The sequence below is a fragment of the Heterodontus francisci genome, unplaced genomic scaffold (assembly GCF_036365525.1).
Source record: "Heterodontus francisci isolate sHetFra1 unplaced genomic scaffold, sHetFra1.hap1 HAP1_SCAFFOLD_484, whole genome shotgun sequence".
Classification (NCBI taxonomy): domain Eukaryota; kingdom Metazoa; phylum Chordata; class Chondrichthyes; order Heterodontiformes; family Heterodontidae; genus Heterodontus; species Heterodontus francisci.
In genome coordinates, this window is record NW_027141664.1 from 130,828 (window position 1) to 155,265 (window position 24,438).

The 24,438-nt window shown below is 46.0% G+C and overlaps 1 protein-coding gene across 1 annotated transcript in view; it reads right to left on the minus strand.

Moving 5' to 3' along the window:
- LOC137364330 (dynein axonemal heavy chain 6-like) overlaps positions 1-24,438 on the minus strand; it is a 1,069,890-nt gene that overhangs the window by 57,860 nt on the left and 987,592 nt on the right. The window contains exon 34 of the mRNA XM_068027612.1: positions 12,144-12,250. Within this exon, the coding sequence (XP_067883713.1) occupies positions 12,144-12,250 (107 nt within the window). The remainder of the gene's footprint in view (positions 1-12,143; positions 12,251-24,438) is intronic.

Genomic DNA, 24,438 nt, shown 5'->3' on the forward strand with positions numbered 1-24,438 from the left:
GGTGTTCAGTCCCTGAGAGGCCAGTCCAGGTGTTCAGTCCCTGAGAGACCAGTACAGGTGTTCAGTCCCTGAGAGACCAGTACAGGTGTTCAGTCCCTGAGAGACCAGTACCGGTGTTCTCTCCCAGAGAGACCAGTACAGGTGTTCTCTCCCAGAGAGGCCAGTCCAGGTGTTCAGTCCCTCAGAGACCAGTACAGATGTTCAGTCTCTGAGCAACCAGTGCAGCTGTTGAGTCTCTGACAGACCAGTACAGGTGTTCTGTCCCAGAGAGACCAGTACAGGTGTTCAGTCCCTGAGAGACCAGTACAGTTGTTCAGTCCCTGAGAGACCAGTACAGGTATTCAGTCTCTGAGAGACCAGTACAGGTGTTCAGTCCCCCAGAGACCAGTACAGATGTTCAGTCCCTCAGAGACCAGCACAGATGTTCAGTCTCTGAGCAACCAGTGCAGCTGTTCAGTCTCTGACAGACCAGTACAGGTGTTCTGTCCCAGAGAGACCAGTACAGGTGTTCTGTCCCAGAGAGACCAGTACAGGTGTTCAGTCCCTGTGAGACCAGTACAGGTGTTCAGTCCCAGAGAGACCAGTGCAGGTGTTCAGTCCCCGAGAGACCAGTACAGGTGTTCAGTCCCCGAGAGACCAGTACCGGTGGTCTGTCCCAGAGAGACCAGCACAGGTGTTCAGTCTCTGAGAGACCAGTACAGTTGTTCAGTCCCTGAGAGACCAGTACAGGTGTTCAGTCTCTGAGAGACCAGTACAGGTGTTCAGTCCCTGAGAGACCAGTACAGTTGTTCAGTCCCTGAGAGACCAGTACAGGTATTCAGTCTCTGACAGACCAGTACAGGTGTTCAGTCTCTCAGAGACCAGTACAGGTGTTCAGTCTCTCAGAGACCAGTACAGGTGTTCAGTCTCTCAGAGACCAGTACAGGTGTTCAGTCTCTGAGAGACCAGGACAGGTGTTCAGTCTCTGAGAGACCAGGACAGGTGTTCAGTCCCTGAGAGACCAGGACAGGTGTTCAGTCCCCCAGAGACAAGTACAGATGTTCAGTCTCTGAGTGACCAGTACAGGTGTTCCGTCTCTGAGAGACCAGTACAGGTGTTCCGTCTCTGAGAGACCAGTACAGGTGTTCTGTCCCAGAGAGGCCAGTACAGGTGTTCTGTCCCAGAGTGACCAGTACAGGTGTTCTGTCCCTGAGAGACTAGTACAGGTGTTCTGTCCCAGAGAGACCAGTACAGGTGTTCTGTCCCAGAGAGACCAGTACAGGTGTTCTGTCCCAGAGAGACCAGTACAGGTGTTCAGTCCCCCAGAGAACAGTACAGGTGTTCTGTCTCCGAGAGACCAGGACAGGTGTTCAGTCCCTGAGAGACCAGTACAGGTGTTCAGTCCCTCAGAGACCAGTACAGATGTTCAGTCCCTCAGAGACCAGTACAGGTGTTCTGTCCCAGAGAGGCCAGTCCAGGTGTTCAGTCCCAGAGAGACCAGGAGAGGTGTTCAGTCTCTGAGAGACTAGTACAGGTGTTCAGTCCCAGAGAAACCAGTACAGGTGTTCAGTCCCAGAGAGACCAGTACAGGTGTTCAGTCCCAGAGAGACCAGTACAGGTGTTCAGTCCCTGAGAAACCAGTCCAGGTGTTCAGTCCCAGAGAGACCAGTACAGGTGTTCAGTCCCTGAGAGACCAGTACAGGTGTTCAGTCCCTGAGAGACCAGTACAGGTGTTCAGTCACTGAGAGACCGGTGCAGGTGTTCATTCTCTGAGAGATCAGTACAGATGTTCAGTCCCTGTGAGACCAGTACAGGTGTTCAGTCCCTAAGAGACCAGTACAGATGTTCAGTCCCTGAGAGACCTGTACAGATGTTCAGTCTCTGAGCGACCAGTACAGTCGTTCAGTCCCAGAGAGACCAGTACAGATGTTCAGTCCCAGAGAGACCAGTACAGATGTTTAGTCCCAGAGAGACCAGTACAGGTGTTCAGTCTCTGAGAGACCAGTACAGTCGTTCAGTCCCAGACAGACCAGTGCAGGTGTTCAGTCCCCCAGAGACCAGGACAGGTGCTCAGTCCCTGAGAGACCAGTACAGGTGTTCAGTCCCACAGAGATCAGTACAGATGTTCAGTCTCTGAGAGACCAGTACAGATGTTCAGTATCTGAGAGACCAGTACAGGTGTTCAGTCCCAGAGAGACCAGTACAGGTGTTCAGTCCCAGACAGACAAGTACAGATGTTCAGTCTCTGAGAGACCAGTACAGGTGTTCAGTCTCTGAGAGACCAGTACAGGTGTTCAGTCCCAGAGAGACCAGTACAGGTGTTCAGTGTCTGAGAGACCAGTGCAGATGTTCAGTCCCAGAGAGACCAGTACAGGTGTTCAGTCTCTGAGAGACCAGTACAGATGTTCAGTCCCAGAGAGACCAGTACAGGTGTTCAGTCCCAGAGAGACCAGTACAGATGTCCAGTCCCACAGAGACCAGTACAGGTGTTCAGTCTCTCAGAGACCAGTACAGATGTTCAGTCCCAGAGAGACCAGTACAGGTGTTCAGTCTCTGAGAGACCAGTACAGGTGTTCAGTCCCAGAGAGACCAGTACAGGTGTTCAGTCCCAGAGAGACCAGTACAGATGTCCAGACCCACAGAGACCAGTACAGGTGTTCAGTCTCTCAGAGACCAGTACAGATGTTCAGTCCCAGAGAGACCAGTACAGGTGTTCAGTCTCTGAGAGACCAGTACAGGTGTTCAGTCCCAGAGAGACCAGTACAGGTGTTCAGTCCCAGAGAGACAAGTACAGATGTTCAGTCTCTGAGAGACCAGTACAGGAGTTCAGTCTCTGAAAGGCCAGTACAGGTGTTCAGTCCCAGAGAGACCAGTACAGGTGTTCAGTCCCAGAGAGACCAGTACAGGTGTTCAGTGTCTGAGAGACCAGTGCAGATGTTCAGTCCCAGAGAGACCAGTACAGGTGTTCAGTCTCTGAGAGACCAGTACAGATGTTCAGTCCCAGAGAGACCAGTACAGGTGTTCAGTCCCAGAGAGACCAGTACAGATGTCCAGTCCCACAGAGACCAGTACAGGTGTTCAGTCCCACAGAGACCAGTACAGATGTTCAGTCCCAGAGAGACCAGTACAGGTGTTCAGTCTCTGAGAGACCAGTACAGGTGTTCAGTCCCAGAGAGACCAGTACAGGTGTTCAGTCCCAGAGAGACCAGTACAGGTGTTCAGTCCCCCAGAGACCAGTACAGGTGTTCTGTCCCAGAGATACCAGTACAGGTGTTCTGTCCCAGAGAGACCAGGACAGGTGTTCAGTCCCTCAGAGACCAGTACAGGTGTTCAGTCCCTCAAAGACCAGTACAGGTGTTCAGTCCCTCAGAGACCAGTACAGGTGTTCTGTCCCAGAGAGACCAGTACAGGTGTTCAGTCCCTGAGAGGCCAGTCCAGGTGTTCAGTCCCTCAGAGACCAGTACAAGTGTTCAGTCCCTGAGAGACCAGTACAGGTGTTCAGTCTCTGAGAGACTAGTACAGGTGTTCAGTCCCTCAGAGACCAGTGCAGGTGTTCAGTCCCCCAGAGACCAGGACAGGTGCTCAGTCCCTGAGAGACCAGTACAGGTGTTCAGTCCCACAGAGATCAGTACAGATGTTCAGTCTCTGAGAGACCAGTACAGATGTTCAGTCTCTGAGAGACCAGTACAGGTGTTCAGTCCCAGAGAGACCAGTACAGGTGTTCAGTCCCAGAGAGACAAGTACAGATGTTCAGTCTCTGAGAGACCAGTACAGGTGTTCAGTCTCTGAGAGACCAGTACAGGTGTTCAGTCCCAGAGAGACCAGTACAGGTGTTCAGTGTCTGAGAGACCAGTGCAGATGTTCAGTCCCAGAGAGACCAGTACAGGTGTTCAGTCTCTGAGAGACCAGTACAGATGTTCAGTCCCAGAGAGACCAGTACAGGTGTTCAGTCCCAGAGAGACAAGTACAGATGTGCAGTCTCTGAGAGACCAGTACACGTGTTCAGTCCCTGAGAGACCAGTACAGGTGTTCAGTCCCAGAGAGACCAGTACAGGTGTTCAGTCCCAGAGAGACCAGTACAGGTGTTCTGTCTCCGAGAGACCAGGACAGGTGTTCAGTCCCTGAGAGACCAGGACAGGTGTTCAGTCCCTCAGAGACCAGTACAGGTGTTCAGTCCCTCAGAGACCAGTACAGGTGTTCTGTCCCAGAGAGACCAGTACAGGTGTTCAGTCCCAGAGAGACCAGTACAGGTGTTCTGTCCCTGAGAGACCAGTACAGGTGTTCAGTCCCTGAGAGACCAGTACAGGTGTTCAGTCCCTGAGAGACCAGTACCGGTGTTCTCTCCCAGAGAGACCAGTACCGGTGTTCTCTCCCAGAGAGACCAGTACAGGTGTTCAGTCCCTGAGAGGCCAGTCCAGGTGTTCAGTCCCTCAGAGACCAGTACAGGTGTTCAGTCCCTGAGAGACCAGTACAGGTGTTCAGTCCCTAAGAGACCAGTACCGGTGTTCTCTCCCAGAGAGACCAGTACAGGTGTTCAGTCCCTGAGAGGCCAGTCCAGGTGTTCAGTCCCTGAGAGACCAGTACAGGTGTTCAGTCCCTGAGAGACCAGTACAGGTGTTCAGTCCCTGAGAGACCAGTACCGGTGTTCTCTCCCAGAGAGACCAGTACAGGTGTTCCCTCCCAGAGAGGCCAGTCCAGGTGTTCAGTCCCTCAGAGACCAGTACAGATGTTCAGTCTCTGAGCAACCAGTGCAGCTGTTGAGTCTCTGACAGACCAGTACAGGTGTTCTGTCCCAGAGAGACCAGTACAGGTGTTCAGTCCCTGAGAGACCAGTACAGTTGTTCAGTCCCTGAGAGACCAGTACAGGTATTCAGTCTCTGAGAGACCAGTACAGGTGTTCAGTCCCCCAGAGACCAGTACAGATGTTCAGTCCCTCAGAGACCAGCACAGATGTTCAGTCTCTGAGCAACCAGTGCAGCTGTTCAGTCTCTGACAGACCAGTACAGGTGTTCTGTCCCAGAGAGACCAGTACAGGTGTTCAGTCCCAGAGAGACCAGTACAGGTGTTCAGTCCCAGAGAGACCAGTACAGGTGTTCTGTCCCAGAGAGACCAGTGCAGGTGTTCAGTCCCCGAGAGACCAGTACAGGTGTTCAGTCCCCGAGAGACCAGTACCGGTGGTCTGTCCCAGAGAGACCAGCACAGGTGTTCAGTCTCTGAGAGACCAGTACAGTTGTTCAGTCCCTGAGAGACCAGTACAGGTGTTCAGTCCCTGAGAGACCAGTACAGTTGTTCAGTCCCTGAGAGACCAGTACAGGCATTCAGTCTCTGAGAGACCAGTACAGGTGTTCAGTCTCTCAGAGACCAGTACAGGTGTTCAGTCTCTCAGAGACCAGTACAGGGGTTCAGTCCCTGAGAGACCAGGACAGGTGTTCAGTCTCTGAGAGACCAGGACAGGTGTTCAGTCCCTGAGAGACCAGGACAGGTGTTCAGTCCCCCAGAGACAAGTACAGATGTTCAGTCTCTGAGTGACCAGTACAGGTGTTCCGTCTCTGAGAGACCAGTACAGGTGTTCTGTCCCAGAGAGGCCAGTACAGGTGTTCTGTCCCAGAGTGACCAGTACAGGTGTTCTGTCCCTGAGAGACTAGTACAGGTGTTCTGTCCCTGAGAGACCAGTACAGGTGTTCTGTCCCTGAGAGACCAGTACAGGTGTTCAGTCCCTGAGAGACCAGTACAGGTGTTCAGTCCCTGAGAGACCAGTACAGGTGTCCAGACCCACAGAGACCAGTACAGGTGTTCAGTCTCTCAGAGACCAGTACAGATGTTCAGTCCCAGAGAGACCAGTACAGGTGTTCAGTCTCTGAGAGACCAGTACAGGTGTTCAGTCCCAGAGAGACCAGTACAGGTGTTCAGTCCCAGAGAGACAAGTACAGATGTTCAGTCCCAGAGAGACCAGTACAGGTGTTCAGTGTCTGAGAGACCAGTGCAGATGTTCAGTCCCAGAGAGACCAGTACAGGTGTTCAGTCTCTGAGAGACCAGTACAGATGTTCAGTCCCAGAGAGACCAGTACAGGTGTTCAGTCCCAGAGAGACCAGTACAGATGTCCAGTCCCACAGAGACCAGTACAGGTGTTCAGTCTCTCAGAGACCAGTACAGATGTTCAGTCCCAGAGAGACCAGTACAGGTGTTCAGTCTCTGAGAGACCAGTACAGGTGTTCAGTCCCAGAGAGACCAGTACAGGTGTTCAGTCCCAGAGAGACCAGTACAGGTGTTCAGTCCCAGAGAGACCAGTACAGGTGTTCTGTCCCAGAGAGACCAGGACAGGTGTTCAGTCCCTCAGAGACCAGTACAGGTGTTCAGTCCCTCAAAGACCAGTACAGGTGTTCAGTCCCTCAGAGACCAGTACAGGTGTTCAGTCCCTCAGAGACCAGTACAGGTGTTCTGTCCCAGAGAGACCAGTACAGGTGTTCTGTCCCTGAGAGGCCAGTCCAGGTGTTCAGTCCCTCAGAGACCAGTACAAGTGTTCAGTCCCTGAGAGACCAGTACAGGTGTTCAGTCTCTGAGAGACTAGTACAGGTGTTCAGTCCCTCAGAGACCAGTGCAGGTGTTCAGTCCCCCAGAGACCAGGACAGGTGCTCAGTCCCTGAGAGACCAGTACAGGTGTTCAGTCCCACAGAGATCAGTACAGATGTTCAGTCTCTGAGAGACCAGTACAGATGTTCAGTCACTGAGAGACCAGTACAGGTGTTCAGTCTCTGAGAGACCAGTACAGGTGTTCAGTCCCAGAGAGACCAGTACAGGTGTTCAGTCCCAGAGAGACCAGTACAGGTGTTCAGTGTCTGAGAGACCAGTGCAGATGTTCAGTCCCAGAGAGACCAGTACAGGTGTTCAGTCTCTGAGAGACCAGTACAGATGTTCAGTCCCAGAGAGACCAGTACAGGTGTTCAGTCCCAGAGAGACCAGTACAGATGTTCAGTCTCTGAGAGACCAGTACAGGTGTTCAGTCCCAGAGAGACCAGTACAGGTGTTCAGTCCCAGAGAGACCAGTACAGGTGTTCTGTCTCCGAGAGACCAGGACAGGTGTTCAGTCCCTGAGAGACCAGGACAGGTGTTCAGTCCCTCAGAGACCAGTACAGGTGTTCAGTCCCTCAGAGACCAGTACAGGTGTTCTGTCCCAGAGAGACCAGTACAGGTGTTCAGTCCCAGAGAGACCAGTACAGGTGTTCTGTCCCCCAGAGACCTGTACAAGTGTTCAGTCCCCCAGAGACCAGTACAGGTGTTCTGTCTCCGAGAGACCAGTACAGGTGTTCAGTCCCTGAGAGACCAGTACAGGTGTTCAGTCCCTGAGAGACCAGTACCGGTGTTCTCTCCCAGAGAGACCAGTACCGGTGTTCTCTCCCAGAGAGACCAGTACAGGTGTTCAGTCCCAGAGAGGCCAGTCCAGGTGTTCAGTCCCTCAGAGACCAGTACAGGTGTTCAGTCCCTGAGAGACCAGTACAGGTGTTCAGTCCCTAAGAGACCAGTACCGGTGTTCTCTCCCAGAGAGACCAGTACAGGTGTTCAGTCCCTGAGAGGCCAGTCCAGGTGTTCAGTCCCTGAGAGACCAGTACAGGTGTTCAGTCCCTGAGAGACCAGTACAGGTGTTCAGTCCCTGAGAGACCAGTACCGGTGTTCTCTCCCAGAGAGACCAGTACAGGTGTTCTCTCCCAGAGAGGCCAGTCCAGGTGTTCAGTCCCTCAGAGACCAGTACAGATGTTTAGTCTCTGAGCAACCAGTGCAGCTGTTGAGTCTCTGACAGACCAGTACAGGTGTTCTGTCCCAGAGAGACCAGTACAGGTGTTCAGTCCCAGAGAGACCAGTACAGTTGTTCAGTCCCTGAGAGACCAGTACAGGTATTCAGTCTCTGAGAGACCAGTACAGGTGTTCAGTCCCCCAGAGACCAGGACAGATGTTCAGTCCCTCAGAGACCAGCACAGATGTTCAGTCTCTGAGCAACCAGTGCAGCTGTTCAGTCTCTGACAGACCAGTACAGGTGTTCTGTCCCAGAGAGACCAGTACAGGTGTTCAGTCCCAGAGAGACCAGTACAGGTGTTCAGACCCAGAGAGACCAGTACAGGTGTTCAGTCCCAGAGAGACCAGTACAGGTGTTCTGTCCCAGAGAGACCAGTGCAGGTGTTCAGTCCCCGAGAGACCAGTACAGGTGTTCAGTCCCCGAGAGACCAGTACCGGTGGTCTGTCCCAGAGAGACCAGCACAGGTGTTCAGTCTCTGAGAGACCAGTACAGGTGTTCAGTCCCTGAGAGACCAGTACAGTTGTTCAGTCCCTGAGAGACCAGTACAGGTATTCAGTCTCTGAGAGACCAGTACAGGTGTTCAGTCTCTCAGAGACCAGTACAGGTGTTCAGTCTCTCAGAGACCAGTACAGGGGTTCAGTCCCTGAGAGACCAGGACAGGTGTACAGTCTCTGAGAGACCAGGACAGGTGTTCAGTCCCTGAGAGACCAGGACAGGTGTACAGTCTCTGAGTGACCAGTACAGGTGTTCCGTCTCTGAGAGACCAGTACAGGTGTTCTGTCCCAGAGAGGCCAGTACAGGTGTTCTGTCCCAGAGTGACCAGTACAGGTGTTCTGTCCCTGAGAGACTAGTACAGGTGTTCTGTCCCTGAGAGACCAGTACAGGTGTTCAGTCCCTGAGAGACCAGTACAGGTGTTCTGTCCCAGAGAGACCAGTACAGGTGTTCAGTCCCCCAGAGAACAGTACAGGTGTTCTGTCTCCGAGAGACCAGGACAGGTGTTCAGTCCCTGAGAGACCAGTACAGGTGTTCAGTCACTCAGAGACCAGTACAGGTGTTCAGTCCCTCAGAGACCAGTACAGGTGTTCTGTCCCAGAGAGGCCAGTCCAGGTGTTCAGTCCCAGAGAGACCAGGAGAGGTGTTCAGTCTCTGAGAGACTAGTACAGGTGTTCAGTCCCAGAGAAACCAGTACAGGTGTTCAGTCCCAGAGAGACCAGTACAGGTGTTCAGTCCCAGAGAGACCAGTACAGGTGTTCAGTCCCTGAAAAAACGGTGCAGGTGTTCAGTCTCAGAGAGACCAGTCCAGGTGTTCAGTCCCAGAGAGACCAGTACAGGTGTTCAGTCCCAGAGAGACCAGTACAGGTGTTCAGTCCCTGAGAGACCAGTACAGGTGTTCAGTCACTGAGAGACCGGTGCAGGTGTTCATTCTCTGAGAGATCAGTACAGATGTTCAGTCCCTGTGAGACCAGTACAGGTGTTCAGTCCCTAAGAGACCAGTACAGATGTTCAGTCCCTGAGAGACCTGTACAGATGTTCAGTCTCTGAGCGACCAGTACAGTCGTTCAGTCCCAGAGAGACCAGTACAGATGTTCAGTCCCAGAGAGACCAGTACAGATGTTTAGTCCCAGAGAGACCAGTACAGGTGTTCAGTCCCAGACAGACCAGTGCAGGTGTTCAGTCCCCCAGAGACCAGGACAGGTGCTCAGTCCCTGAGAGACCAGGACAGGTGTTCAGTCCCACAGAGATCAGTACAGATGTTCAGTCTCTGAGAGACCAGTACAGATGTTCAGTATCTGAGAGACCAGTACAGGTGTTCAGTCCCAGAGAGACCAGTACAGGTGTTCAGTCCCAGAGAGACAAGTACAGATGTTCAGTCTCTGAGAGACCAGTACAGGTGTTCAGTCTCTGAGAGACCAGTACAGGTGTTCAGTCCCAGAGAGACCAGTACAGGTGTTCAGTGTCTGAGAGACCAGTGCAGATGTTCAGTCCCAGAGAGACCAGTACAGGTGTTCAGTCTCTGAGAGACCAGTACAGATGTTCAGTCCCAGAGAGACCAGTACAGGTGTTCAGTCCCAGAGAGACCAGTACAGATGTCCAGTCCCACAGAGACCAGTACAGGTGTTCAGTCTCTCAGAGACCAGTACAGGTGTTCAGTCTCTCAGAGACCAGTACAGATGTTCAGTCCCAGAGAGACCAGTACAGGTGTTCAGTCCCAGAGAGACCAGTACAGATGTCCAGACCCACAGAGACCAGTACAGGTGTTCAGTCTCTCAGAGACCAGTACAGATGTTCAGTCCCAGAGAGACCAGTACAGGTGTTCAGTCTCTGAGAGACCAGTACAGGTGTTCAGTCCCAGAGAGACCAGTACAGGTGTTCAGTCCCAGAGAGACCAGTACAGGTGTTCAGTCTCTGAGAGACCAGTACAGGAGTTCAGTCTCTGAAAGACCAGTACAGGTGTTCAGTCCCAGAGAGACCAGTACAGGTGTTCAGTGTCTGAGAGACCAGTGCAGATGTTCAGTCCCAGAGAGACCAGTACAGGTGTTCAGTCTCTGAGAGACCAGTACAGATGTTCAGTCCCAGAGAGACCAGTACAGGTGTTCAGTCCCAGAGAGACCAGTACAGATGTCCAGTCCCACAGAGACCAGTACAGGTGTTCAGTCTCTCAGAGACCAGTACAGATGTTCAGTCCCAGAGAGACCAGTACAGGTGTTCAGTCTCTGAGAGACCAGTACAGGTGTTCAGTCCCAGAGAGACCAGTACAGGTGTTCAGTCCCAGAGAGACCAGTACAGGTGTTCAGTCCCCCAGAGACCAGTACAGGTGTTCTGTCCCAGAGAGACCAGTACAGGTGTTCTGTCCCAGAGAGACCAGGACAGGTGTTCAGTCCCTCAGAGACCAGTACAGGTGTTCAGTCCCTCAGAGACCAGTACAGGTGTTCAGTCCCTCAAAGACCAGTACAGGTGTTCAGTCCCTCAGAGACCAGTACAGGTGTTCTGTCCCAGAGAGACCAGTACAGGTGTTCAGTCCCTGAGAGGCCAGTCCAGGTGTTCAGTCCCTGAGAGGCCAGTACAAGTGTTCAGTCCCTGAGAGACCTGTACAGGTGTTCAGTCTCTGAGAGACTAGTACAGGTGTTCAGTCCCTCAGAGACCAGTGCAGGTGTTCAGTCCCCCAGAGACCAGGACAGGTGCTCAGTCCCTGAGAGACCAGTACAGGTGTTCAGTCCCACAGAGATCAGTACAGATGTTCAGTCTCTGAGAGACCAGTACAGATGTTCAGTCTCTGAGAGACCAGTACAGGTGTTCAGTCCCAGAGAGACCAGTACAGGTGTTCAGTCCCAGAGAGACAAGTACAGATGTTCAGTCTCTGAGAGACCAGTACAGGTGTTCAGTCTCTGAGAGACCAGTACAGGTGTTCAGTCCCAGAGAGACCAGTACAGGTGTTCAGTCCCAGAGAGACCAGTACAGGTGTTCAGTGTCTGAGAGACCAGTGCAGATGTTCAGTCCCAGAGAGACCAGTACAGGTGTTCAGTCTCTGAGAGACCAGTACAGATGTTCAGTCCCAGAGAGACCAGTTTAGGTGTTCAGTCTCTGAGAGACCAGTACAGATGTCCAGTCCCAGAGAGACCAGTACAGATGTCCAGTCCCACAGAGACCAGTACAGGTGTTCAGTCTCTGAGAGACCAGTACAGATGTTCAGTCCCAGAGAGACCAGTACAGGTGTTCAGTCTCTGAGAGACCAGTACAGATGTCCAGTCCCACAGAGACCAGTACAGGTGTTCAGTCTCTCAGAGAGACCAGTACAGGTGTTCAGTCTCTGAGAGACCAGTACAGGTGTCCAGTCCCAGAGAGACCAGTACAGGTGTTCAGTCCCAGAGAGACCAGTACAGGTGTTCAGTCCCAGAGAGACCAGTACAGATGTTCATTCTCTGAGCCACCAGTATAGGTGTTCAGTCCCAGAGAGACCTGTACAGGTGTTCTGTCTCCGAGAGACCAGGACAGGTGTTCAGTCCCTGAGAGACCAGTACAGGTGTTCAGTCCCAGAGAGACCAGTACAGTTGTTCAGTCCCAGAGAGACCAGTACAGATGTTCAGTCTCTGAGAGACCAGTACAGGTGTTCAGTCCCTGAGAGACCAATACAGATGTTCAGTCTCTGAGCGGTCAGTACAGATGTTCAGTCTCTGAGCGACCAGTACAGGTGCTCAGTCTCTGAGAGACCAGTACAGATGTTCAGTCCCAGAGAGACCAGTACAGATGTTCAGTCTCTGAGCGGTCAGTACAGGTGTTCAGTCCCTGAGAGACCAATACAGATGTTCAGTCTCTGAGCGGTCAGTACAGATGTTCAGTCTCTGAGCGACCAGTACAGGTGCTCAGTCCCTTACCCTGTGGGAAGAAGAATGCCGAGAGCCAGAAGGTGCGACGCTCTGCGTAATTGATATTCTCAGTCTCCTTTCCTTGAGTAGTCAGTACTTTCAATTCCTTCAAAAGCCTGTTGAAGATTAAGAGATGTGCAAGGTTAGTACAAGCCGTTAGGTATTGAGAAGCTTTCCATCTGAATACTCGGCAATGTATATCCAGAAAGAACTCATGAAATAGGAGCAGGAGTAGTCTATTCGGCCCATCGAGCCTGCTCTGCCATTTAATACCATCATGTCTGACCTTGGGCTTCAATTCCACTTTCCTGCCCGTTCCCCAAATCCCTTGTTTCCCTGCGAGACCAAAAATCTCTCTATCTCAGCCTTAAATGTATTTAATGATGGAGGATCCACAAACCTCTGGGGTAGAGAATTCCAAAGATTCACAACCCTTTGAGTGAAGTAATTTTTCCTCATCTCAGTCCTGAATGATTGGCTCCTTATCCTGGGACTGTGTCCCCGTGTTCTAGATTCCCTGACCAGTGGGAATAATCTCTCAGCTTCTTCCCAATCAAGCCCCTTCACAATCTTGTGTGTCTCAATTCGATCACCTCTCATTCTTCTAAACTCCAGAGAATATAGGCCCAATTTCCTCAGTCTCTCATCATAGGACAACCCCCTTATCCCAGGGACTAATTTAATAAATCTTCACTGCACTGCCTCCAGTGCAAGTATATCCTTTCTTAAATGTGGAGACCAAAACTACACACAGTATTCCAGGTGTGGTCTCACCAAAGCCCTGTACAACTGTAGCAAGACTTCTTTATTCCTGTTCTCCAATCCCCTTTGCAATAAAGGCCAACATCCCATTTGCCTTCCTAATAGCCCTCTGCACCTGCATGTTAACTTTGTGCGTTTCTTGTACGAATATCCCCAAGTCTCTCTGAACATCAACACTTACCAGTTTCACACCTTTTAAAAAAATATTCTTCTTTACTATTTTTATGACAAAGTGAACAACTTCACACTTCCCTACATTATACTCCATTTGCCATCTTGTTACCCACTCATTTAACCTGTCTATATCTTTTTGCAGCCTCTCTGCGTCCTCCCTGCAGCTTACCTTTTCACCAAGCTTTCTATCATCAGCAAACTTAGATACATTACTCTCTGTCTCTTCATCCAAGTCATTAATATAGAGTGTAAATAGCTGAGTCCCCAGCACTCAGCCTTGCGGGACCCCGCTCTTCACTACCTGCCAACTTGAAAATGCCCCATTTAAGCCCACTCTCTGCTTCCCATCTGTCGTGTAGTGGTGATCACACTTGCCCAACATGCGAAAGGCCCCCAGTTCAAAACAGGGCAGAAACGTTTTCAAAACTATCCGAACTTCTTGTGAAGAAATATGTAATCCTTCACATTGGCCATAAAATGTTAACACAACACAATCTCTCACAGCCCTCTTACATTTGCACATTGTGTGCACGATCAAATTCTGATTGATGCTTTTCACTCGCTCCTGTGTCCTGCCCTGATGATGCAGTGAGTTCCTCAAAACCTGGTTATTATAGTTGATTTGTGTCAGATGATAATAGAATCCTGCAGTGCTAGCTTGGTAACTAATGGCTGATCTAAGTCTCATTTCAGACGGGGGAATAAACAGATCAATTATTCACTTTTTGCCAGCTCCACAGTGATTGAGACAGAGCACGCTGCAATATTTTGCCCCCGCACTGTCCAATTACCCGCTGTTAGCTGTAAGTGGTGACTGCAGCCTCTATCAGTAGGTTACTGGCCATCTCTGGGAGGTAAAATACAACAGCCCAGGCTAAATCCCCCCATAAACCGAGCACAGGCTCAGCAAATCGTAGGCAGATGATATCCTCGTCACTAAACCTCCGAGCAGTTCTTGCAGAACACCCAAGTGACTGAAACATTCATTGAGCTTCAATGATGAATCTCCGGTGAAAACAAGTTGTGGGAAATTGCTCCTCATGAACATTTCCTCTCGAGTAAAAGCGGCAAAAATCCTTTTAAATTTAACAATGGCTGCAGCAGATTCTTGGTGTCCTACGTACCTTGATAACCCAGCTCTGAACATACAGTCCGCAATATGAGGAGTAAAGGGTCATGACACGCAGAAGGGAAAAAGTTATCCAGAGAGTGGGCAATATATATCCAGAGAGTGGGCAATGTATATCCAGAGAGTGGGCAATGTATATCCAGAGAATGGGCAATGTATATCCAGAGAATGGGCAATGTATATCCAGAGAGTGGGCAATATATATCCAGAGAATGGGCAATATATATCCAGAGAATGGGCAATGTATATCCAGAGAGTGGGCAATATATATCCAGAGAATGGGCAATATATATCCAGAGAATGGGCAATATATATCCAGAGTGGGTAATATATATCCAGAGTGGGTAATATATATCCAGAGTGGGTAATGTATATCCAGAGAATGGGTAATATATATCCAGAGAATGGGTAATATATATCCAGAGAGTGGGCAATGTATATCCAGAGAGTGGGCAATATATCCAGAGAATGGGCAATGTATATCCAGAGAATGGGTAATATATATCCAGAGAGTGGGCAATGTATATCCAGAGAGTGGGCAATATATCCAGAGAATGGGTAATATATATCCAGAGTGAGCAATGTATATCCAGAGAATGGGCAATGTATATCCAGAGAGTGGGCAATATATATCCAGAGAATGGGCAATGTATATCCAGAGAATGGGTAAGATATATCCAGAGTGGGTAATGTAGATCCAGAGAATGGGTAATGTAGATCCAGAGAATGGGCAATGTATATCCAGAGCGTGGGTAATGTATATCCAGAGAATGTGCAATGTATATCCAGAGAATGGGTAAGATATATCCAGAGTGGGTAATGTATATCCAGAGAATGGGTAATGTAGATCCAGAGAATGGGCAATGTAGATCCAGAGAGTGGGTAATATATATCCAGAGAATGGGCAATGTATCTATAGTGACTAAGTAATGTATATCCAGAGAGTGGGCAATGTATATCCAGAGAATGGGCAATGTATATCCAGAGAATGGGTAATATATATCCAGAGTGGGTAATGTATCTACAGTGACTAAGTAATATATATCCAGAGAGTGGGCAATGTATATCCAGAGAATGGGCAATGTATATCCAGAGAATGGGCAATATATATCTAGAGAATGGGCAATGTATATCCAGAGAATGGGTAATATATATCCAGAGTGGGTAATGTATATCCAAAGAATGAGTAATATATATCCAGAGAGTGGGCAATATATATCCAGAGAGTGGGCAATATATATCCAGAGAATGGGCAATGTATATCCAGAGAATGGGCAATGTATATCCAGAGAATGGGTAATGTATATCCAGAGAATGGTAATATATATCAAGAGAATGGGCAATGTATATCCAGAGAAAGGTAATATATATCCAGAGTGGGTAATGTATATCCAAAGAATGAGTAATATATATCCAGAGAGTGGGCAATGTATATCCAGAGAATGGGCAATGTATATCCAGAGAGTGGGCAATGTATATCCAGAGAATGGGTAATGTATATCCAGAGAATGGGTAATGTATATCCAGAGAGTGGGCAATGTATATCCAGAGAGTGGGCAATATATATCCAGAGAGTGGGCAATATATATCCAGAGAGTGGGCAATGTATATCCAGAGAATGGGCAATGTATATCCAGAGAATGGGCAATGTATATCCAGAGAATGGGTAATGTAGATCCAGAGAATGGGCAATGTATATCCAGAGCATGGGTAATATATATCCAGAGTGGGTAATGTATATCCAGAGAACAGGAAATGTATAACAAGAAAGTGGGTAATATATATCCAGAGAATGGGCAATGTATATCCAGAGCGTGGGTAATATATATCCAGAGTGGGTAATGTATATCCAGAGAATGGGCAATGTATATCCGGAGTGGGTAATGTATATCCAAAGAATGAGTAATATATATCCAGAGAGTGGGCAATATATATCCAGAGAATGGGCAATGTATATCCAGAGAATGGGCAATGTATATCCAGAGAAAGGGTAATGTATATCCAGAGAGTGGGCAATATATATCCAGAGAATGGGCAATGTATATCCAGAGAATGGGTAATGTATATCCAGAGAGTGGGCAATATATATCCAGAGAATGGACAATGTATATCCAGAGAATGGGTAATGTATATCCAGAGAGTGGGCAATATATATCTAGAGAATGGGCAATGTATATCCAGAGAATAGGTAATATATATCCAGAGTGGGTAATGTATATCCAAAGAATGAGTAATATATATCCAGAGTGGGTAATGTATATCCAGAGAATGTGTAATATATATCCACAGAATGGGTAATATATATCCAGAGTGGGTAATATATCTACAGTGACTAAGTAATATATATCCAGAGAATGGGCAATGTATATTCAGAGAATGGGTAATGTATATCCAGAGTGGGTAATGTATATCCAGAGAATGGGTAATATATATCCAGAGTGGGTAATGTATCTACAGTGACTAAGTAATGTATATACAGAGAGTGGGCAATGTATATCCAGAGAGTGGGCAATGTATATCCAGAGAGTGGGTCTTGTATATCCAGAGAATGGGTCTTGTATATCCAGAGAATGGGTCTTGTATATCCAGAGAATGGATCTTGTATATCCAGAGAATGGGTCTTGTATATCCAGAGAATGGTTCTTGTATATCCAGAGAATGGGTCTTGTATATCCAGAGAATGGGTCGTGTATATCCAGAGAATGGGTCGTGTATATCCAGAGAATGGGTCTTGTATATCCAGAGAATGGGTCTTGTATATCCAGAGAATGGGTCTTGTATATCCAGAGAATGGGTAATATATATCCAGAGTGGGTAATGTATATCCAGAGAATGGGCAATGTATATCCAGAGAATGGGCAATGTATATCCAGAGAGTGGGCAATATATATCCAGAGAATGGGCAATGTATATCCAGAGAATGGGTAAGATATATCCAGAGAATGGGTAAAGTAGATCCAGAGAATGGGCAATGTATATCCAGAGCATGGGTAATATATATCCAGAGTGGGTAATGTATATCCAGAGAATAGGCAATGTATATCCAGAGAGTGGGCAATGTATATCCAGAGAGTGGGCAATGTATATCCAGAGAATGGGTCATATATATCCAGAGTGGGTAATATATATCCAGAGTGGGTAATATATATCCAGAGTGGGTAATATATATCCAGAGTGGGTAATGTATCTACAGTGACTAAGTAATATATATCCAGAGAGTGGGCAATGTATATCCAGAGAATGGGCAATGTATATCCAGAGAATGGGTAATGTATATCCAGAGAGTGGGCAATATATATCCAGAGAATGGGCAATGTATATCCGGAGTGGGTAATGTATATCCAAAGAATGAGTAATATATATCCAGAGAGTGGGCAATATATATCCAGAGAATGGGCAATGTATATCCAGAGAATGGGCAATGTATATCCAGAGAATGGGTAATGTATATCCAGAGAGTGGGCAATATATATCCAGAGAATGGGCAATGTATATCCAGAGAATGGGTAATGTATATCCAGAGAGTGGGCAATATATATCCAGAGAATGGGCAATGTATATCCAGAGAATGGGCAATGTATATCCAGAGAATGGGTAATATATATCCAGAGTGGGTAATGTATATCCAAAGAATGAGTAATATATATCCAGAGTGGGTAATGTATATCCAGAGAATGGGCAATGTATATCCAGAGAATGGGCAATATATATCCAGAGAGTGGGCAATGTATATCCAGAGAGTGGGTCTTGTATATCCAGAGAATGGATCTTGTATATCCAGAGAATGGGTCTTGTATATCCAGAGAATGGGTCTTGTATATCCAGAGAATGGGTCTTGTATATCCAGAGAATGGGTCTTGTATATCCAGAGAATGGGTCTTGTATATCCAGAGAATGGGTCTTGTATATCCAGAGAATGGGTCTTGTATATCCAGAGAATGGGTCTTGTATATCCAGAGAATGGGTCTTGTATATCCAGAGAATGGGTCTTGTATATCCAGAGAATGGGTCTTGTATATCCAGAGAATGGGTCTTGTATATCCAGAGAATGGGTCTTGAAAATCCAGAGAATGGGTAATATATATCCAGAGTGGGTAATGTATATCTAGAGAATGGGCAATGTATATCCAGAGAATGGGCAATGTATATCCAGAGAATGGGCAATGTATATCCAGAGAGTGGGCAATATATATCCAGAGAATGGGCAATGTATATCCAGAGAATGGGTAAGATATATCCAGAGAATGGGTAAAGTAGATCCAGAGAATGGGCAATGTATATCCAGAGCATGGGTAATATATATCCAGAGTGGGTAATGTATATCCAGAGAATAGGCAATGTATATCCAGAGAGTGGGCAATGTATATCCAGAGAGTGGGCAATGTATATCCAGAGAATGGGTCATATATATCCAGAGTGGGTAATATATATCCAGAGTGGGTAATATATATCCAGAGTGGGTAATGTATCTACAGTGACTAAGTAATATATATCCAGAGAGTGGGCAATGTATATCCAGAGAATGGGCAATGTATATCCAGAGAATGGGTAATGTATATCCAGAGAGTGGGCAATATATATCCAGAGAATGGGCAATGTATATCCGGAGTGGGTAATGTATATCCAAAGAATGAGTAATATATATCCAGAGAGTGGGCAATATATATCCAGAGAATGGGCAATGTATATCCAGAGAATGGGCAATGTATATCCAGAGAATGGGTAATGTATATCCAGAGAGTGGGCAATATATATCCAGAGAATGGGCAATGTATATCCAGAGAATGGGTAATGTATATCCAGAGAGTGGGCAATATATATCCAGAGAATGGGCAATGTATATCCAGAGAATGGGTAATGTATATCCAGAGAGTGGGCAATATATATCTAGAGAATGGGCAATGTATATCCAGAGAATGGGTAATATATATCCAGAGTGGGTAATATATATCCAGAGTGGGTAATGTATCTACAGTGACTAAGTAATATATATCCAGAGAGTGGGCAATGTATATCCAGAGAATGGGTAATGTATATCCAGAGAGTGGGCAATATATATCCAGAGAATGGGCAATGTATATCCGAATTGGGTAATGTATATCCAAAGAATGAGTAATATATATCCAGAGAGTGGGCAATATATATCCAGAGAATGGGCAATGTATATCCAGAGAATGGGCAATGTATATCCAGAGAATGGGTAATGTATATCCAGAGAGTGGGCAATATATATCCAGAGAATGGGCAATGTATATCCAGAGAATGGGTAATGTATATCCAGAGAGTGGGCAATATATATCCAGAGAATGGGCAATGTATATCCAGAGAATGGGTAATGTATATCCAGAGAGTGGGCAATATATATCTAGAGAATGGGCAATGTATATCCAGAGAATGGGTAATATATATCCAGAGTGGGTAATGTATATCCAAAGAATGAGTAATATATATCCAGAGTGGGTAATGTATATCCAGAGAATGGGTAATATATATCCAGAGAATGGGCAATGTATATCCAGAGAATGGGCAATATATATCCAGAGAATGGGCAATATATATCCAGAGAATGGGCAATATATATCCAGAGAATGGGCAATGTATATCCAGAGAATGGGTAATGTAGATCCAGAGAATGGGCAATGTATATCCAGATCGTGGGTAATATATATCCAGAGTGGGTAATGTATATCCAGAGAATAGGCAATGTATATCCAGAGAGTGGGTAATATATATCCAGAGAATGGGCAATGTATCTACAGTGACTAAGTAATGTATATCCAGAGAGTGGGCAATGTGTATCCAGAGAATGGGTAATGTATATCCAGAGAGTGGGCAATATATATCCAGAGAATGGGTAATGTATATCCAGAGAATGGGCAATGTATATCCAGAGAATGGGTAATATATATCCAGAGTGGGTAATGTATATCCAGAGAATGCGTAATATATATCCAGAGTGGGTAATGTTTCTACAGTGACTAGGTAATATATATCCAGAGAGTGGGCAATGTATATCCAGAGAATGGGCAATGTATATCCAGTGAATGGGTAATATATATCCAGAATGGGCAATGTATATCCAGAGAATGGGTAATGTAGATCCAGAGAATGGGCAATGTATATCCAGATCGTGGGTAATATATATCCAGAGTGGGTAATGTATATCCAGAGAATAGGCAATGTATATCGAGAGAGTGGGTAATATATATCCAGAGAATGGGCAATGTATCTACAGTGACTAAGTAATGTATATCCAGAGAGTGGGCAATGTGTATCCAGAGAATGGGTAATGTATATCCAGAGAGTGGGCAATATATATCCAGAGAATGGGTAATGTATATCCAGAGAATGGGTAATATATATCCAGAGTGGGTAATGTATATCCAGAGAATGCGTAATATATATCCAGAGTGGGTAATGTTTCTACAGTGACTAGGTAATATATATCCAGAGAGTGGGCAATGTATATCCAGAGAATGGGCAATGTATATCCAGTGAATGGGTAATATATATCCAGAGTGGGTAATGTATATCCAGAGAATGGGCAATGTATATCCAGAGAATGGGCAATGTATATCCAGAGAGTGGGCAATATATATCCAGAGAATGGGCAATGTATATCCAGAGAATGGGTAATGTAGATCCAGAGAATGGGCAATGTATATCCAGAGCGTGGGTAATATATATCCAGAGTGGGTAATGTATATCCAGAGAATGGGCAATGTATATCCGGAGTGGGTAATGTATATCCAAAGAATGAGTAATATATATCCAGAGAGTGGGCAATATATATCCAGAGAATGGGCAATGTATATCCAGAGAATGGGCAATATATATCCAGAGAATGGGCAATATATATCCAGAGAATGGGCAATATATATCCAGAGAATGGGCAATGTATATCCAGAGAATGGGTAATGTAGATCCAGAGAATGGGCAATGTATATCCAGATCGTGGGTAATATATATCCAGAGTGGGTAATGTATATCCAGAGAATAGGCAATGTATATCCAGAGAGTGGGTAATATATATCCAGAGAATGGGCAATGTATCTACAGTGACTAAGTAATGTATATCCAGAGAGTGGGCAATGTGTATCCAGAGAATGGGTAATGTATATCCAGAGAGTGGGCAATATATATCCAGAGAATGGGTAATGTATATCCAGAGAATGGGCAATGTATATCCAGAGAATGGGTAATATATATCCAGAGTGGGTAATGTATATCCAGAGAATGCGTAATATATATCCAGAGTGGGTAATGTTTCTACAGTGACTAGGTAATATATATCCAGAGAGTGGGCAATGTATATCCAGAGAATGGGCAATGTATATCCAGTGAATGGGTAATATATATCCAGAATGGGCAATGTATATCCAGAGAATGGGTAATGTAGATCCAGAGAATGGGCAATGTATATCCAGATCGTGGGTAATATATATCCAGAGTGGGTAATGTATATCCAGAGAATAGGCAATGTATATCGAGAGAGTGGGTAATATATATCCAGAGAATGGGCAATGTATCTACAGTGACTAAGTAATGTATATCCAGAGAGTGGGCAATGTGTATCCAGAGAATGGGTAATGTATATCCAGAGAGTGGGCAATATATATCCAGAGAATGGGTAATGTATATCCAGAGAATGGGTAATATATATCCAGAGTGGGTAATGTATATCCAGAGAATGCGTAATATATATCCAGAGTGGGTAATGTTTCTACAGTGACTAGGTAATATATATCCAGAGAGTGGGCAATGTATATCCAGAGAATGGGCAATGTATATCCAGTGAATGGGTAATATATATCCAGAGTGGGTAATGTATATCCAGAGAATGGGCAATGTATATCCAGAGAATGGGCAATGTATATCCAGAGAGTGGGCAATATATATCCAGAGAATGGGCAATGTATATCCAGAGAATGGGTAATGTAGATCCAGAGAATGGGCAATGTATATCCAGAGCGTGGGTAATATATATCCAGAGTGGGTAATGTATATCCAGAGAATGGGCAATGTATATCCGGAGTGGGTAATGTATATCCAAAGAATGAGTAATATATATCCAGAGAGTGGGCAATATATATCCAGAGAATGGGCAATGTATATCCAGAGAATGGGCAATGTATATCCAGAGAATGGGTAATGTATATCCAGAGAGTGGGCAATATATATCCAGAGAATGGGCAATGTATATCCAGAGAATGGGTAATGTATATCCAGAGAGTGGGCAATATATATCCAGAGAATAGGCAATGTATATCCAGAGAATGGGTAATGTATATCCAGAGAGTGGGCAATATATATCTAGAGAATGGGCAATGTATATCCAGAGAATGGGTAATATATATCCAGAGTGGGTAATGTATATCCAAAGAATGAGTAATATATATCCAGAGTGGGTAATGTATATCCAGAGAATGGGTAATATATATCCAGAGAATGAGCAATGTATATCCAGAGAATGGGCAATGTATATCCAGAGAATGGGCAATGTATATCCAGAGAGTGGGCAATGTATATCCAGAGAATGGGCAATATATATCCAGAGAATGGGTAATGTAGATCCAGAGAATGGGCAATGTATATCCAGATCGTGGGTAATATATATCCAGAGTGGGTAATGTATATCCAGAGAATAGGCAATGTATATCCAGAGAGTGGGTAATATATATCCAGAGAATGGGCAATGTATCTACAGTGACTAAGTAATGTATATCCAGAGAGTGGGCAATGTGTATCCAGAGAATGGGTAATGTATATCCAGAGAGTGGGCAATATATATCCAGAGAATGGGTAATGTATATCCAGAGAATGGGCAATGTATATCCAGAGAATGGGTAATATATATCCAGAGTGGGTAATGTATATCCAGAGAATGCGTAATATATATCCAGAGTGGGTAATGTTTCTACAGTGACTAGGTAATATATCCAGAGAGTGGGCAATGTATATCCAGAGAATGGGCAATGTATATCCAGAGAATGGGCAATGTATATCCAGTGAATGGGTAATATATATCCAGAGTGGGTAATGTATATCCAGAGAATGGGCAATGTATATGCAGAGAATGGGCAATATATATCCAGAGAATGGGCAATATATATCCAGAGAATGGGCAATGTATATCCAGAGCATGGGTAATGTAGATCCAGAGAATGGGCAATGTATATCCAGAGCGTGGGTAATATATATCCAGAGTGGGTAATGTATATCCAGAGAATAGGCAATGTATATCCAGAGAGTGGGTAATATATATCCAGAGAATGGGCAATGTATCTACAGTGACTAAGTAATGTATATCCAGAGAGTGGGCAATGTATATCCAGAGAATGGGCAATGTGTATCCAGAGAATGGGCAATGTGTATCCAGAGAATGGGCAATATATATCCAGAGAATTGGTAATGTATATCCAGAGAATGGGTAATATATATCCAGAGTGGGTAATGTATATCCAGAGAATGCGTAATATATATCCAGAGTGGGTAATGTATCTACAGTGACTAGGTAATATATATCCAGAGAGTGGGCAATGTATATCCAGAGAATGGGCAATGTATATCCAGTGAATGGGTAATATATATCCAGAGTGGGTAATGTATATCCAAAGAATGAGTAATATATATCCAGAGAGTGGGCAATATATATCCAGAGAATGGGCAATGTATATCCAGAGAATGGGCAATGTATATCCAGAGAGTGGGCAATATATATCTAGAGAATGGGCAATGTATATCCAGAGAATGGGTAATATATATCCAGAGAATGGGTAATATATATCCAAAGAATGAGTAATATATATCCAGAGAGTGGGAAATGTATACCCAGAGAATGGGCAATGTATATCCAGAGAATGGGCAATGTATATCCAGAGAATGGGTAATATATATCCAGAGTGGGTAATGTATATCCAAAGAATGAGTAATGTATATCCAGAGAGTGGGCAGTGTATATCCAGAGAGTGGGCAGTGTATATCCAGAGAGTGGGCAATGTATATCCAGAGAATGGGCAATGTATTTCCAGTGAGTGGGCAATGTATATCCAGAGAGTGGACAATGTATATCCAGAGAGTGGGTAATATATATCCAGAGTGGGTAATGTATATCCAAAGAATGAGTAATGTATATCCAGAGAGTGGGCAGTGTATTTCCAGAGAGTGGGCAGTGTATATCCAGAGAATGGGCAATGTATTTCCAGAGAGTGGGCAATATATATCCAGAGAGTGGACAAT